A 15,497-nucleotide genomic window follows, 5' to 3' on the forward strand; every position below is an offset into this window, starting at 1 on the left:
CTTTACTTATTTTGCCAAGCATTGGAAAAACTCAAAGAGACAAAGAGATCCAAGATTCACAGGGAGCCCAAGAAACAACTGTCAATGATTTTATTGAGATGTTCTCTGTCGACAACAGGCTGGCATCTAACACGGTTCCTTTAAAAAACATATTTAAATGAGAAGCAAGCATGACGAGAATTCGGTAAAGTTAAAAATTAAGCACAGAAATATTTGCATATGTTTTTTCAAGAAAGAGAAGCACAGAACGACAGGAGGAGCCCTTTAGACAAGTCAACATGAATAGAAATAATAATTTAAAGAAAATTTTGATTTTATGAACAATGCTATAAATGTCAAGGTCATGAGTATAACATACTACTGTATTGAGGTCGCAATGGTTTTTTCTAAATAAATACCAGTCCGACGGTTCAGAAGACCAGTACAAATGTCTCGTTGGTACAAATGAAAGTAAAGAAGCTATTCAATGAAAAGCTGTATGAAAGAGTTATTTTAGAAAGTGTCTCTACCTTGTTACGGTTAGACAGACCACGTCCTCATAGCTGAAGGCGCTGTTATTTTCGTGTAACCCATTGTGAGCTTCACCATGATGAAAACAAGCCACACAATACAAATGAACACACAAGCAAGAGGTCAACTGAGCGACTGAAAACTCATATATACATATAGAAAGAACAGAAATAGAAGCCATTCTCTCACCTAAGCATCACAGAAAATACTGCTAACAGAGCCACCACTGACTGCTTGACTTGACGCTCACTGTAACTGGTAATGTGGAAGTCTGTGAACACATACGCTACTATTAAGTGACCTGCCATGGGGTTCTTAAACCTTGGACGTCACATCTGAGGACCAATCCAACAAAACAATGACCCATTTCTAACCTTTGAAAAAATGACACAATTCCTGTTTTTATGAAAAGGCTGTTGGCAAAGACCTCAAATAGTCCCAGTATTTGGAAGAGAGAGAAAAAGGCCTGTTAGGTCATCCATCCTGTCATGCATGGAAACATATGGGACTTCCTGTCATACTGAAATAATAAGGTTAATCGTGATAATAGATTCGGAAATATTCCAAACATTTTGTTGGAAACTGTGTGGCATTGAGCAAAACATTTCAAAAGAGAATCCGAACAATTAATTCAGCCAAATACATTTGAACTGGCAGTCAAATTATCATTTATTTGTATAATTATCACTAAACTGCACTGCACCAGTTCTAAGTCGAATCACTACATGCTCTTCTAGCTTACATAATAAAATGATATCAACTCAGATTAATATTTAATGTCTATCCATCTATCCATCTATCTATCCATCTATCTGTCTATCAAAAAGTACTGTTATTTTTTATTTGTTAAGTAGTGGCAGTTTGGTTGTGAACATGGCCAACTAACTGTATATCATACCTCGTAAAAAAGAAAAAAAGAAAAAAAAAAGAAAAACGAAGAAAGATGTTAAAACCTTAAATTTTAAAAAGGTCAGCTGCAGCAAAATACAGGATTACATTTTGCAATGTTGTTATAAAAAAAGTTTTGTTTTTAAATAAACTCAAAGTGATCAAAATAATAAAAGGAATAACAAATTTTAAAACAAAAACAAAAAAGTATATATGGATATAAAGTAATATAATATAATGTAATATAGTATAATAAAGCATTTAAAAATCAAACATTAAAAACACAGTGGTAAAGTTCACCTTCTGAGTTCTGCTTGTCTCTTGAGTCGTAGGTCTCGTTCTTTTCGGTTTAATGGAGATACTGAAACTCTTCAACTCAGTATCTGCGTACAAACCACAACCCTGGTTTGCATATCTACCCCACATGTACACTGTATCTGCATTTGAACAGCACACTGAGAGAAACCAGCCTACACTGGATTGTTTCATAAGAAATGTGACCCAAAAATATCTCTAAGTCTCACTGTCGCAGTGATTATAAGTTAATTTCACTCATTATATGTACAATGTTCCATACACACACAGAGAAGCACAGAGGAATGTATTCAAATCCATGCTCAGCCACATGCCTCCACATGGAAATGTGTAGCACACACCCAGGAGGAAGTGCACAGCAGCAGCTGTGACTGTCCATGAACTACAGCCCCATGACAAAATATGAGATTTAAATAAAGACTTGTTCCAAAAATGCATTTGGTTATGAAGTGTGTTTGTATACATGTACGCAAGGTCTAACTGAATCACCAGTGAGCACACATGAATGCCAACTGGTTTTATGTTATAAGAGGTCTGTCTGTCTATCTATCTATCTATCTATCTATCTATCTATCTATCTATCTATCTATCTATCCATCTATCTATCCATCTATCTATCTATCCATCTATCTTCTGCTATTCTCTTCTTGTAATGGCCACTAGAGGTCTACATCAGACCAATAAACCCTGCACCAGAGAAGGCTTATGTGCAAACATGGTACCCTGCATTCTTTTCCCTCCTAAGCACCTCATTACTTATGACCAGTGAGAGAGAGAGAGAGAGATAGTGTGTGTGTGTGTGTGTGTGTTTGAACCAAACAGGACAAAAGCAAGGTCCTCCATAAGCATTTCTAGAGGGTCTTGGTATTGTAAATTACTTTGATTAATGCTGACTGTACATTATCCTTCTAATTACAAAAGGAATCATTTAAATGGGCATTAAATATTGATTTGAATTGAAACAACTGTATTAGATTACATGCAGATTAAAGCTCAACAAGGTTCAGAAACTAACACAGGCACTTAGCTCTCTGAGACGATGTCCATTTATAAAGTTCGGCGATCATTATAGAACAAAACTCAATTTCTAAATGCCATTACTGACCAATCAGAAATGAGTATTTCAGAGCAGTTATGCATGCCACACACACACACACATTCACTTAAATGCCTTTGTGTGCTGAGCTGTGACATACACTAAGACGGTTACATAACCGAATGAATGTGTGTAAGGTACAGTGCAGCGAGAGAGAGGGCGGATGAAAAGACAATTTGAAAACTTGGACAAGGTCAAAATATTGTGATGTTTCTTCATGGATGTGCTTGAATGTGTAGGACAGGGTTATGCATCAACTTCTGAATGAAACTACAACAGTGTTAGTAGCCTAGTGAGAAGGGGGTGTTGGGGGAATCACCTTTTTTACTCTTTATTTCATCAAACCGCAGTTTCGCAAGTTCTCACAATATAATTTGGCTCCACTGTCATGTAACAAATCGGGCGTTCTTTTGCGCTTATTTTTGTTGGCAAATAAGAATGATTTGCGCACTTCAAGTTTCACCCTGGTTTCACCGTGGGGTTTGCAGATGATGTTCACGTCATGTAATTACGTCACTTCATAAGGTTCCCATGGCAATAGGGGGAAAATGGCGCTTTACTTGTGTGAAGTAAACGCAACATTTTTAAACTTTCTGCTAATATATATGTGAGTTTTTTGCAATGAAAATTCAGGTATTATGAAATCATGCTAGCCATATTTTGCTTTCTGAAATCGGCAATTTATGCGGCAAAAGAGCGGCCTATTTGAAAAAATGCGACCCCGCATAAATATGCGGCCTTTGGCTGATTAAATCAGGCGATCGCATAATCGCGTTTTTCTGGAGGGACTGTATAGTCAGGTTTAGTTTTGGGCTTAAGGGCTGATCTTCATACATAGCTACTTTAAAAAAAAAATCATGTTTATATATATATTGCTATAACATTCAAATTGCCATAACATTCAAAATCATCAATTTTACCTTTTCTCATGAGATAAGATTAGTTAGTTCAGCTCAATTAAATTAAAGCTTCATCTTCTTCACATCAAAAAGAAAGTAACTATTAGCAATAGCAACAACCTTTAATCGATCATATTGCTCCCTTTGTTTTTAGAGAGCAGACCCTTTTCCTGCTCTTCTTTTGTCCATCACAAACTACCCATTTCATAAACAAAGGCAAATCTCACTCTCTTCCTCCTGGACTGAGTATGGATAACCAGCGTAACCTACATTTCCATCTGACTGCCTTTAGTCAGGATGCATCCATTCAGCCACACATTAGCACATCTGTGACATATGCAGAGCCATGCAGGCACAGCCACAGTCACCTCCCCCAGAGCCCCTGGAGCCTCATGGATGTGCGCTCAACTGAACATGAGGTCTGTATCTAGAGACCACAGTATCTACTGAAAGTGTGCCACGAAGGACGCGCCCATACACACTCAAATCAATAAGTGTGGCTGCAGGAAGGCTCATTTAGTAGACAGCAAACTTTATGGGGAATTTTAGCTCTATTTCACACCTCACCGAGTTCAGCAATGCTCAAACTCTGACAGAGAGACAACCAATTAACCTTTAGGTCTTCCGCACACAGACTAATGCTGCATGATATCACACACACACACAGACTAATGTTGATGGTTTCTATAGGACTCGATGAGAATACGAAATCTCAGTCAGAGCAGCAAAATGAACAGATGCACACTTTCCTCACTGGAACAGATGCTGAATGAGTTAAAAATGCAACAAGAAAAACAGATTGATATTCTACATTTCTACACCTACATTTTTTCTAACTTGTTGAACTGTAGTGGATGAGAAACATATCCATTCATCCATCTTATAACAAGATCATTTGAAGAATGTCTTTGTTTGAATTTTCTGTCCATAAAATAACAATTTGCCGAATACAATGCTATTTTGGACTCTGCTGACTTTCAATGTATGGACAAATACATCTGAAACATTCCTTTAAATACCGTTTGTGTGGTTTTTTCTTTTTTAGAGGAAAGTAAGTCATACAGAACATTAGGGTGAGTAAATAATGACTATTTTAATAATTAGCTAGTTGGTGGGTTGTCTGAACAACTAGTTATTCTTAAAGAGATGGTTCACCCAACCCAACATCTAGCTAATTATTAAAATGAGTAGATTTGCATCTGTTATAATCAGTGAATTTGGCAGTGGATATATAAGTGTTTCAGTTTGTGTGTAAAAGTGCAGAAAAGCCTGGGGGCCATGTGCTTTGATGGTAGTCCCAAATTCACTACGGCAGACGGTGCGTCCCACAACCATGCAAATTCCTGTGTTCTTATTGGTTCCCCTCATCTTCCAAAAAACCCTATTAATTATTCAGAAATGTTAGCGAGGACTCCTAGTGAGCAACACTCTGTTCTCTCAAACCACTGCTGTGATTAAACTCATGTCCCATATCTTCAACTTACAGTCTTTCCAGTCCACTCACACTTCAAATCTAAAGTTGGTCTATCTAACAAATTTCTGTCTTTATTGTTAGCAGTCCATGTTTTCCAGACTTTACGTTTTTGGGAAACACATTGCATATTATTGTCACATATGCATTTTTTATACATGCATTTGGCAGACACTATCCAAAGCATTCAATGTATAATTTTTTTTTCAGTTCATGGAATCGAATCCAAGACATTGGCACTGTTAGCACCATGCTCTATTATTTAACCATGCATACTTTTTCTAATGCACACTTTCTAATGTCAAAACCCTATATGCATTAAACCATATAGCATTACAAATCATTATTATAGTTATAAGATGACTCGATAGACAAACACTGGCTACATATTTTTCCTATAAAAGACAAAATAGACTAGGAGAGTTAAAAATATGGAGACATTGTCACCTAAAAGAGATTTAACTATGAAGTGAGTTGTGGTGAGGATGCTCCTAGACAGAAGGGCTGGATGGATGACTCTTCTTTTATCTCTCTCTCCCACCCCACTTATCCCTCTCTCTGTCCTTCTTTCTCTCTTGGAGTTCCCTCTATGTGCTGACCGATTCAAAAGCTTAAAAAACTGCACTACTGAAAACCTTAATTGAACTGACACGCTCTGCAAGACTAGTGTAACTTTTCCACTGTTTGTATTTTTGTTGATATAACTTTTTCTAAGAGTTACGATATCTACAGAAAAGCAGACTGTAGCAAAGGCAGCTTAGGGGAAACTATTAATCCAGACCTGTAAAATCTCTGGACTAACCTTCAGGGATAAATTCTTCCCTCCCTTGATTCAAGTATAGAATCAAGTTAGCTCAAATACAAACATCTGTTTTTGAATAGCATAAATTTTGTATTAACATGCTATTTGTTCAAAAAGAGTTTGTTCCAAAAAAATGTGACTTTCTGTGACATTATATTGTACACGGAGCATTACAATCAACCACTTTAAGTATCCTAGTTTTGTAAGAAAATAATAGTATTATAGTAATCTTTCCAAATGGCTAACCTGACTTGAACTACTTTAAATTATGATTAGCTCCGAATGTAGGAACTCTAACGTAACGCAAGGCAGCCAACAGCAATGTCATATAAGCATGGAAAAGAACTCATGTAACACTGGAGAACATAAAGATTATCTTAAATTTACTTCAAATTTCTATTCTAGTCCTGTGAGCAGTATTGAGTAATACAGTACAAACACATAATGTAGGTTTAATTTATACTTTTATATTTTATATTATATAATTTGAACAGAAACTCTAAACATCCTCACCGATGTAAATATATAACTTAGAACTTAACTATTATGCAAAACTCACTTACACATGTTGCTTGGACATAAATGTGTGTTGGCAGTATGTGTACACAACCACCCTATAATGATAAAAATCCACCAACTCCTTTTTGTTTTTATCCCCATAAGTAAAAAGTTGTGTCCCCCAACTACCTGTTTTCAGCATTGCTGCTAATGTGACATCAAATTAGCCACAGGCCTCACCCACGAAAGTTGACAGACACTGCTGTTTATACATAGAACTGCCCTGAGCAAGTTCACAGCGAGTTGAACACATTTCTGCACTAGAATGCACGAGAATGTTTCCCAAGTGCTTTAGGTGTTCTGTACCTGGATGTATGAATCCAAATAGCTCTCCCGAAATCTGAGCCGCTGAAGACGAGGTGGATTAATTTAGTAAAAAAAAAAATGCTCCCTCAACTTAATAATTATAATTAAATTAATAATAATTAAATTAATATATGTCTGCACGAATCATTTACACGCCACTGCTTTGTGAATGAAGGTCAGTGTAAAGCAGTTTTTGCCCAAAGGTTTCTCCTGAAGGATGGAGCAGTTGCAACTGTTCGTGATCCAGCTACAGTAAGTATTACGCGTTAGTTTTCCAAATTGCCTTTTTCTGACAGACCTTCTTGACACTCTGTGTGTCTGTGACGGTTGCTGCCTACTGCCACCGGCGGTAGTGCACGTGGCGTCACACACTCTGTAGCAAACATAATACAAAGTTTTGTTTACACGGTAGTGTAATAACAGTAAATTAAATGAAAATGAAAACAGTAATAGTTGCAAATTCTATGGTAAGTCTACAAATTACCTCAAACACCATACACATTGTTTCCTTTAGATTGGCAGGTTTGAGTGCAGGAAAATACAGTTTATGCATTCAGCAAATTAATTTAGTGTTGGGCGATGGACCTTGTTGGGAAACCAGATACTACATCGCTATCTCCATTTATGTCACCCATCCGTGTTTGCACAAGTTCCCTTGATCGCAAACGCCTGGCTGGTCAGGTTTGGTGAGGCTTTCTCCACACTGGCCAAATACAAATGAGACCAATAAATAAAACAACTTAAAAAACATTTTTAACAAGAAATATGGCAACGATTCCTATTTTAAAGAGAGTGCAGGTGAGGAGTTAATGAGCTTGCTTGGTGGCAGAAAAGTAAACTGGATGCAACACCACCGCGTTGCAACAGGTTTAGTCTGTAGTGTCTACACAGGACATTTGAGCTCTGTGTTAGTACCTCACAGACCGGATGGGGGATTTATCATGTCGTGTCATGCTGCATCCAGTGCAGCATCACCGATTATGATGAGTATTTTGTCGCACTGCATCACTTGCGTCCGTTAGACAGTGTTTTTAACTTTCTTATTTAGGCTACTTTCTTGTTTAACTATATTATTTCTTTGATATTTATTTTAGTGTTTTGCAGGCAGCGTTCACTGACGGAAGTGCTCAAATAAACTAAAATAGGGTGTGTTAGATGAGTGAGACAGTGCTGGGCTGATTTCAGAGAGATGTGTATAAATATATAATGTATATAATATAAATAAAATATATTACATGCATGCACAGTTTAAGTCAGCTTTAATCACCTTTTTGGTAATTCCATGACTTAACTGACCACAACACTGCTTGCACTAGGGCTGTGCGATATGGGGGAAATATCTAGTTGCGAAGACAGAAATTCTTACAGTTTCCATGTAAACATTACAAAATTCCAGTATTCTTTCCAATACAATTCCCGTTATAACCCTGAAATCCTTTCTGTTTTCAATTGTGTTTTAGGAGGGGTTCTATATATATATATATATATATATATATATATATATATATATATATATATATATATATATATATATATATATATATATATATATATATATATATATATATATTCTTTTTTTTTTTTTCAGCAGACAAGATTGGTATAACTAATTTTATAGAATTAACTTGGTTACTGAATTTTACATTTAAAATGTGCTGAATGTTTCATTTCATCCAAGTGAATTTAGCAAGCAGTTAGACTGAATTTACATTTGTTATAAGTGCAGAGCCAGGCGCGAGTCGACGCAGGTTGTGCGTGTGCATCCAGCCATCCATACTGCCACAAGTCTGAATGGCACGACTCGTCCGTGTGAACGGCTCGTCTGATTCACGCCGCGTGGGGAAGAGAGGAGTGAGTATGAAAAGCATTCAGAGACATAGGCTGTGTGCAGTCTTCTTAATTGGGAATAGCGAAAATGCAATAAGGGATGCTCTTGATATGCATTGTGACGCAGCTCTTGTAAATTATCTTTTTTGTTCATTGTCATGCATATGCTCTGGAAAAGAGTAATATCGCGCCCACATCGCAGGCTTTTGTGATTAGCAAATCGCAAAGTCGATTAGATTTCAAATAATCGCACAACCCTAGCTTGCACATAGTTTATTTTGTGGTTTGATATGAAAGGATATGAGCACAGGACCGTTTCCGCGCTCGCTTAACTTGCATCTGGCGCTAAAGTAAAGTAGAGTGTGTGTCTGAAACATCTCCTGTTTTCAGTCATTCTGCGACTGAATAAATTCTGGGGAATTTAACCGCTCTTTCGCGGTTGTGGCTTCAGTCGACTTCAGTGAAGTGCTGTGGTTTATGGGATGAGTAGTTCCTTCGCTCGGAAATGAAAATATTTACACAGTCTTGTACCTTTGACTTTTTTTGGATTTTCTCTTCGTTTTTTTTTTACTCAAAATGATATGTTGTATGCTTATGACTTCAGCCATAGCTGGTCATCCTCAGACATGCTCTAAAACTCTTTAGATACCGATTTTTCTAAACGTCATTGGGGAAAATGAATGGGAAATTTACTTCTGGCACCTTAGCTCTCTCGGGCTGTGGGCGGGACTGTGATGCTCTATTGGTCCCTTTTAAATTGTTCCAGGAACTCCCTAATATGGATCCCCATCACAGACCTGAATTAAATATGATATAAACACTTAACAAATATTGAATGATGTATTATTCCTCTGAGGCCAATAAATAATTAGATGTATATAACAAATAGCATGATCTTCAAGACAGACTAGTGATCTTAATGCCAAAGCATATGGACAGATGATGCCCTGACTTATGATGATGACTATAAACAAAAATAACAGATTTTCCTCACACACAGACTTTGAGACAGATAGATTCATAAGAGCAAGATTTTATTCTACTCTGACATACATTAGCAATTAACTTGCTATTATGCTAACAGTTTGAATAAAAAAAATGTAAAAGTAGTAAAGTAACTAAAATAATATTCATATATCTAGTTTTTTTTTTTTATAGCTAGACTTGCTGGTGATCTGAGATTCTCTGCTCAGTGTTTTTTTTTCTTCTTCTCTCTCTCTTTTCTCTACTGACAGAGAAAAACTCACCGAAACCCATTTATTTGTAACACCTAGACTTGAAGACTTACCAAAGAGCTTGATCTAAATGTTCAGAATGCAGTTTCACGAGTGCTGACTCATGCTGGACTGAGGAATCACTTAAAACCTTCAGTTTACTGGCTGCCAGAACTGATCACAAGAGCCTCCATTTTAAATGTCTTCACAATTGCACCTACATACCTCAGCAATAGGATTATCAAACATTCAAATATATTTATGGCAAAATGTGTAAAAAATTGTAGAATGGGCTGAATGAACATGCAAATTCACTCTCTGACAGTAGGTGGTGCTTGTAGAAAAGCAGAAATACAGTGGTTAGTACAGTGCACAAAACAGTGCTGCACAACTTTCTATATCTAACACCACTTGTCATGAAGAAAGTTAACTCGAACATGTTTCAAACAGTCGTTCAAATTTTTGTACTCACTATGGTGTTCATCATACAACACCAAATAAAAGTGTACACAAGTCGTCCCCTTGGAATTACAAGGTTCTATCTGACATTTTTGTCAAAATTGAGTTATTCACATATTCTTATTCTGTGACAATTTATTTACATTATGTGATGTTTTATTTTAAGTTTTGTACATTTTGGGATTTTTTATTGAAAAAACAAAAAGGTTCTATCTACAGAAGTCTATGGAACACAAAAATTTTGAAGCTCAATATCTCAAAACTACTGAGAACGCAGATAGAACGTTATTATTCCAAGGGGACGAAGTGTTCTGGACTTATCCATCCTTTTGTGAGCAAGTCTTGTGTAACATCAGCGGTTCTGGGAATGTGACCAAAATGTATGAATCTTATCGACTGGCCTGTTTTCTTTGCAATGTGATGGAAAAGAGATTAGAACACCTCCACATAAAAAAGTTCTGTCACATTAAGAGCAAACATATCTTCATAACAACCTAAAAAGATGTGTTAACAGATCCTTATTCAAAATATAATGTTTAAATTGCACCACAATTTTGAACTGTATATTTGTCTGGCTGTCAACTGGATTTACACTAACTTGTACCTAAAAAATAGCAGCAAAAATGGCATATTAATAACTGTTTCCTGTGGAAAAACAAGCCAATATATTTATATTGAAATACCCTTGTACAAATATAAACTTACAAATAAGTAGTTTGATTAGATTTTTTATTTGAAGTAGTTTGCACTACAGTATCACTTTACCTCCTTGGGTATGCATTACATTTTCAATAATTCAACAGTCTCACCATTTCTTTCTTTCTTGGGTTATATCTTCAGTGAAAAGGTGCTTCATAAATTAAAAATTAGCATAGCTAGAAATATTCTCCAAAGGCTCATCATGCAAAACAGGAAGTACTAAGCAATACTACATAATGTCTTTTGATCTTATCTGTCGGCATAAAGGAAATGCCTTCTACAGTAGAGAGATATTTTCCTTTTCCTCTTTCTGTCTTACACACATTTAATCACAGACTGATAATTCAGACAGAGGAGCTATATCTGAAACAGATAATCTTGTCAAGGTAAATCAAATTATTGGCAGGTCAAACATCAGCGTCGGCCAAACAACCTGACAACACACACATTAGATGCAATCATCTGTTGTTAATCTTAGTAACATCCAATAAAATAAATCCCAGGTGCGTGTCCTAAGGGCCGCAGGAACCAGGAACTAAATAAAGTCCTGGGTAAAAAAAATGCCCCTCAGAAAGTCCCTTCTGGCGAGGTAGTACTTTTTCAAAGGTCAGGAAACTTTTGGGGGCGGGACTTGGGCGCTAAACATGCTGATTGGTTGAGTTGAGAATGTAGTTGTTTCAAACTCAAATCTGTGGTTTATTTATAAAGACAGCGCCTATTTAAAAATGTGTTTCGCCAATTTCGGAGATGGACAGCTGCACGCGTTCAGCGATCATCAGCATGTTTTCAAGAGCACTCTCTACTCGGCTTGTCCTTCGGATATGTGCCGCTGGCTCTGATGTCTCTTTAGTGGTTAAACATAAAATATAATTTGTTTTGGGTAAATCTAATCTTAGTGCAATTAATATATTAAAATGTTAAAATGAAAATAAAAAGAGTCAATACTGTTTGATATAATATTTTTCGTTTCATTGTAATGTAGGCTATATAGGTCTACACATTTTTCTTAACTACATTTCTGCGGCCATTAATATGTTTAAATGAAAACAAAAGGAAGCAGTGGTGTTTGATATCAAATATCTTCTTATTGTAAATATATACAGGGAGGAAAATTGCAGTAGCCAAGGTGAGCTGACTTACCGGACTTGTGTCGTCCCATCCGTGGGACGTCACACTCCCAAGTCGAACTCGCAAAGTCCGAACTACCGAGGATGCATGTCCATGCTTGCTTACTTTGTATTGAGAAACATATGCAGACCTACATCACCAGACTATTTACTTAATCTTCACGGTACTTTTGACCGTGGTAGAAATGCAGAAATCAACAGGTCTGGGGGGAAAAAGTTCCTGCGAAAAAAAAGTTCCTGGTAATTTCAGTGGCAACGTGGAACTAGACTCACATTTAGCACACAGCTTTTTAACAAAGTTACCAAGGCATTGTGGTGCAGCACTTGCTGTGAAATGTTTTTTCTCTGTGTTGGTTCATCACCCCTGTACACACAAGCACAGCAGGGTTAACGAAACGTCTTAGATGCTCATCGAACGTCTGCCATACAGACAAAAGGAGATGACGGCTCTTGGTACAGAGAGCACAATAGCTATTCAGGGAGGACTGCCCTCAGAACAACTCAAAATGACTCAACAAACAGGAACAGAAAGATTAATAAACAGAGAGGGGCGATTCGGGAGAGACACAGACAGCCAGAAAGGATTTTCAAGTGTCAAAGAGGCACGGATGAGCAAAGACCTACGATTTCAGAAAGACTTCTGAAATGGTCTGAAAATATTAGGATCTGCATTGGAAATAACCAGAAACCTTTTCTTTAGTAAAGCAGTAGCAAGGGATTGTGGGAAGGGAATTACACTCATGCACAATTATTAGAAAAAGACATTCCCAACACTCAACAGAGCAATCTGAGGCCATATGTTAGTGGCAGTGAACACCCATGCCTGCCCTCGACAAGACCTTTCGCTGCAGAAATAAACGCAGAACAATGCATCCTTCTCATGATGACCACAAAGCCACCGTACTGATGGAACAAAGCTTAAGTGTAAGGACACTTGTGCGAATGACATGGGTTAATCAGCAAAATGACATCAATGGCCACAGTGACGCAACCTTTACTTGCCTTGTGCTGCTCTCCGTTCAAAAAACAACTGACATCATCCTTATCTCCTACACACTGTTCATTTCTTGTAGGTCAAGTTTTGAGGAGGGTTTCCCCACAAAAGTACAGAGTCTTCCAGTCGTGAAAAAGACAGACAGCATGTGCTATTTCTTTGTTTATTACACAATACTTCAGCAAAATAAAAATAAAATACCATGCATACGAACACAAAGGTGTGTTTGTTTGATCAAAAATACATGAAGATATTGTAAAAAATAAATATGATTTAAAATAACTGTTTTATGTTATGATATATTTGACAATTTTGTTTTGTTGTGATGGGAAAATTATATATATTTTTTAATTACTCCAGTCAGTGTCACAGCAGAGTTCTATTATGATGATTGGGTTATTATTAATTTTGAAAACAGCTGTGCTGCTTTATCTTTTTGTAGAAACAAATTCTTTGATAAATAGAATGTTAAAAAGAACATCGCTAAAAAGTAGAAATCTTTTGTAAAATTATAAAATCTCTTTGCTTTCACTTTACTGCATGCTTACTGAGCAAAAGTAATATATATATATATATATTTTATTTTATTTATTTATTTTTTTACTGACCATAACATTTTCAAAAGTAGTAAATATATTATTAATAATAGTATTATTGTTACCATTACTATTATTATCATTAAATTCAAAAGTTATTATATTTATTTTTATTTTTATTTAATTAACCTTCTTTCTAGTTCCAAATCATGTCACAAATTGCAATTGTATGGACCAGTGATAACACAAAGTCACACCTCTAAGCGAGAACATTATATATTGTATATCTCAGTGTTCTCATTTTCCTCAATTGGTGCTCAGGGACTCACCAGGTAATGTGGAGATCGAAGATAAGAGAACATGTTTTCTGTGAGACTGGGGCCAAAACAGGCCACCGTTGAGAAAATTAAGTCCCTCTTGTAGTAAGAGCGAAATAAAGCGATATGGAGAGGGGGATGAAAGAAATAAGGAATCCAAGACAATCATGGCTTTCCAACCCAAAGCAACAAAAAAGGCTGGGACAAGGTGCTTAAAGAGAGCATCTTAAGGAGTTAAATATAGAAGCAGTGGAGTTCTCTTTAAATACTTTCACTCGTTAGGACACTGGCGAGGGAGAGAGTAAAGCAACCGCTCAGAGAAAGCAGGATATGGTGCCCCTGTAAGCTTAAGGTCTGCCAGCAGAGGTCAGAGGTCATGGCACTAGAGATCAATGGAGATGCAGTTCACACGCTTCACAGAAGAACGGTGAGATATCAATTACCATGGTCCCTGTTCATGAGTCTGTCAGGGTCTAAATTTGAATCTCTGTTCACACTGACAGTGATTAAATCACTGGAGGTCACCAAGTTACTGAACTGTTGGATGGATGCTATTGGACATTTCAACTTGACTGCTATAACTAACTCTATCAATAGGTGGCATATCACATGGCCTTCGATGACTGTACTCCCATTGGTTGTCACCAATTGTATATTTCTTGTAAAATTTTAATCTGCAAAATTTTGGTCAGATTACAATTAATGGATTCTCTGTCTAAGACCCTTTAATTAAAGGTAAATAGATAATTATTTATGATGTAATACTTTCTTTGCTTTATTTTGTAACATCTACAAGTACACCACTTGTAGGTTGATTCCATTTGAAAAGTAAAAACTGCTTTCAAACCATTGCTTTATTTAAGCATCTCAACAAATCTGACATAGCAACAGTGGCTCAGCCAATAGCGCGGGTTTGAAGCAGGGCTGTCTGTTTCTTCGACCAATGGCAGATGTGGGAGATGTTTGGAAAACATGTTTAAAAACAGTCAAGGCTTGAGGTACCAGCTTTGAGTCAGTGGTTTTGACATTTCATTGGCCGGCAATTGCCCAATGCAGGGCTTTGAATAAAGATGAGAGCCCCTTGTATGCCTGTTAAGATCTTCTGCTGATAATTTGCACATGGTCACGTCTCGCCTCGTGCCCAATACATCACACCCACTCACAACCCCACACACTGAATAATGCATACAAGCAGTGTGGCTGAGAGAGAGACTGTGGTGTTTGCAACTGTCCCTTTAAGGCAATTCTGTTGGATTAATGTTCATCTTTGCAACTTCAGTGACAAACACTGCTCGATTCGATCAAAATACAGAAAAAAAAACAGTAATATTGTAAAATCTCATTCCAATTTCTAATTTTGTAATATTGGTTTCCTATTTTACTATACTTTAAAATAGAATTTATTTCTGTGAAGAGACTGCTGAATTGTCAGCATCATTACTCCAGTCTTCAGTGTCACGTGATCATTCAGAAATCATT

General features: G+C 36.7%; 1 protein-coding gene across 6 annotated transcripts in view; it reads right to left on the reverse strand.

The window, feature by feature from the left end:
• The window catches only part of arhgap12b (Rho GTPase activating protein 12b), a 54,198-nt gene that overhangs the window by 13,733 nt on the left and 24,968 nt on the right, over positions 1-15,497 (reverse strand). Inside the window, exon 1 of one of the 6 annotated variants that reach the window (XM_026276336.1) lies at positions 1,699-1,839. The exons of the other annotated variants lie outside the window; for them this stretch is intronic. Coding sequence (XP_026132121.1) covers positions 1,699-1,824 — 126 coding nt within the window. The 5' untranslated portion in view covers positions 1,825-1,839. Of the gene's footprint in view, positions 1-1,698; positions 1,840-15,497 lie in introns of those variants that run through there. 6 annotated transcript variants of the gene reach the window in all.

Source organism: Carassius auratus, chromosome 12, assembly GCF_003368295.1.
Source record: "Carassius auratus strain Wakin chromosome 12, ASM336829v1, whole genome shotgun sequence".
Lineage (NCBI taxonomy): Eukaryota > Metazoa > Chordata > Actinopteri > Cypriniformes > Cyprinidae > Carassius > Carassius auratus.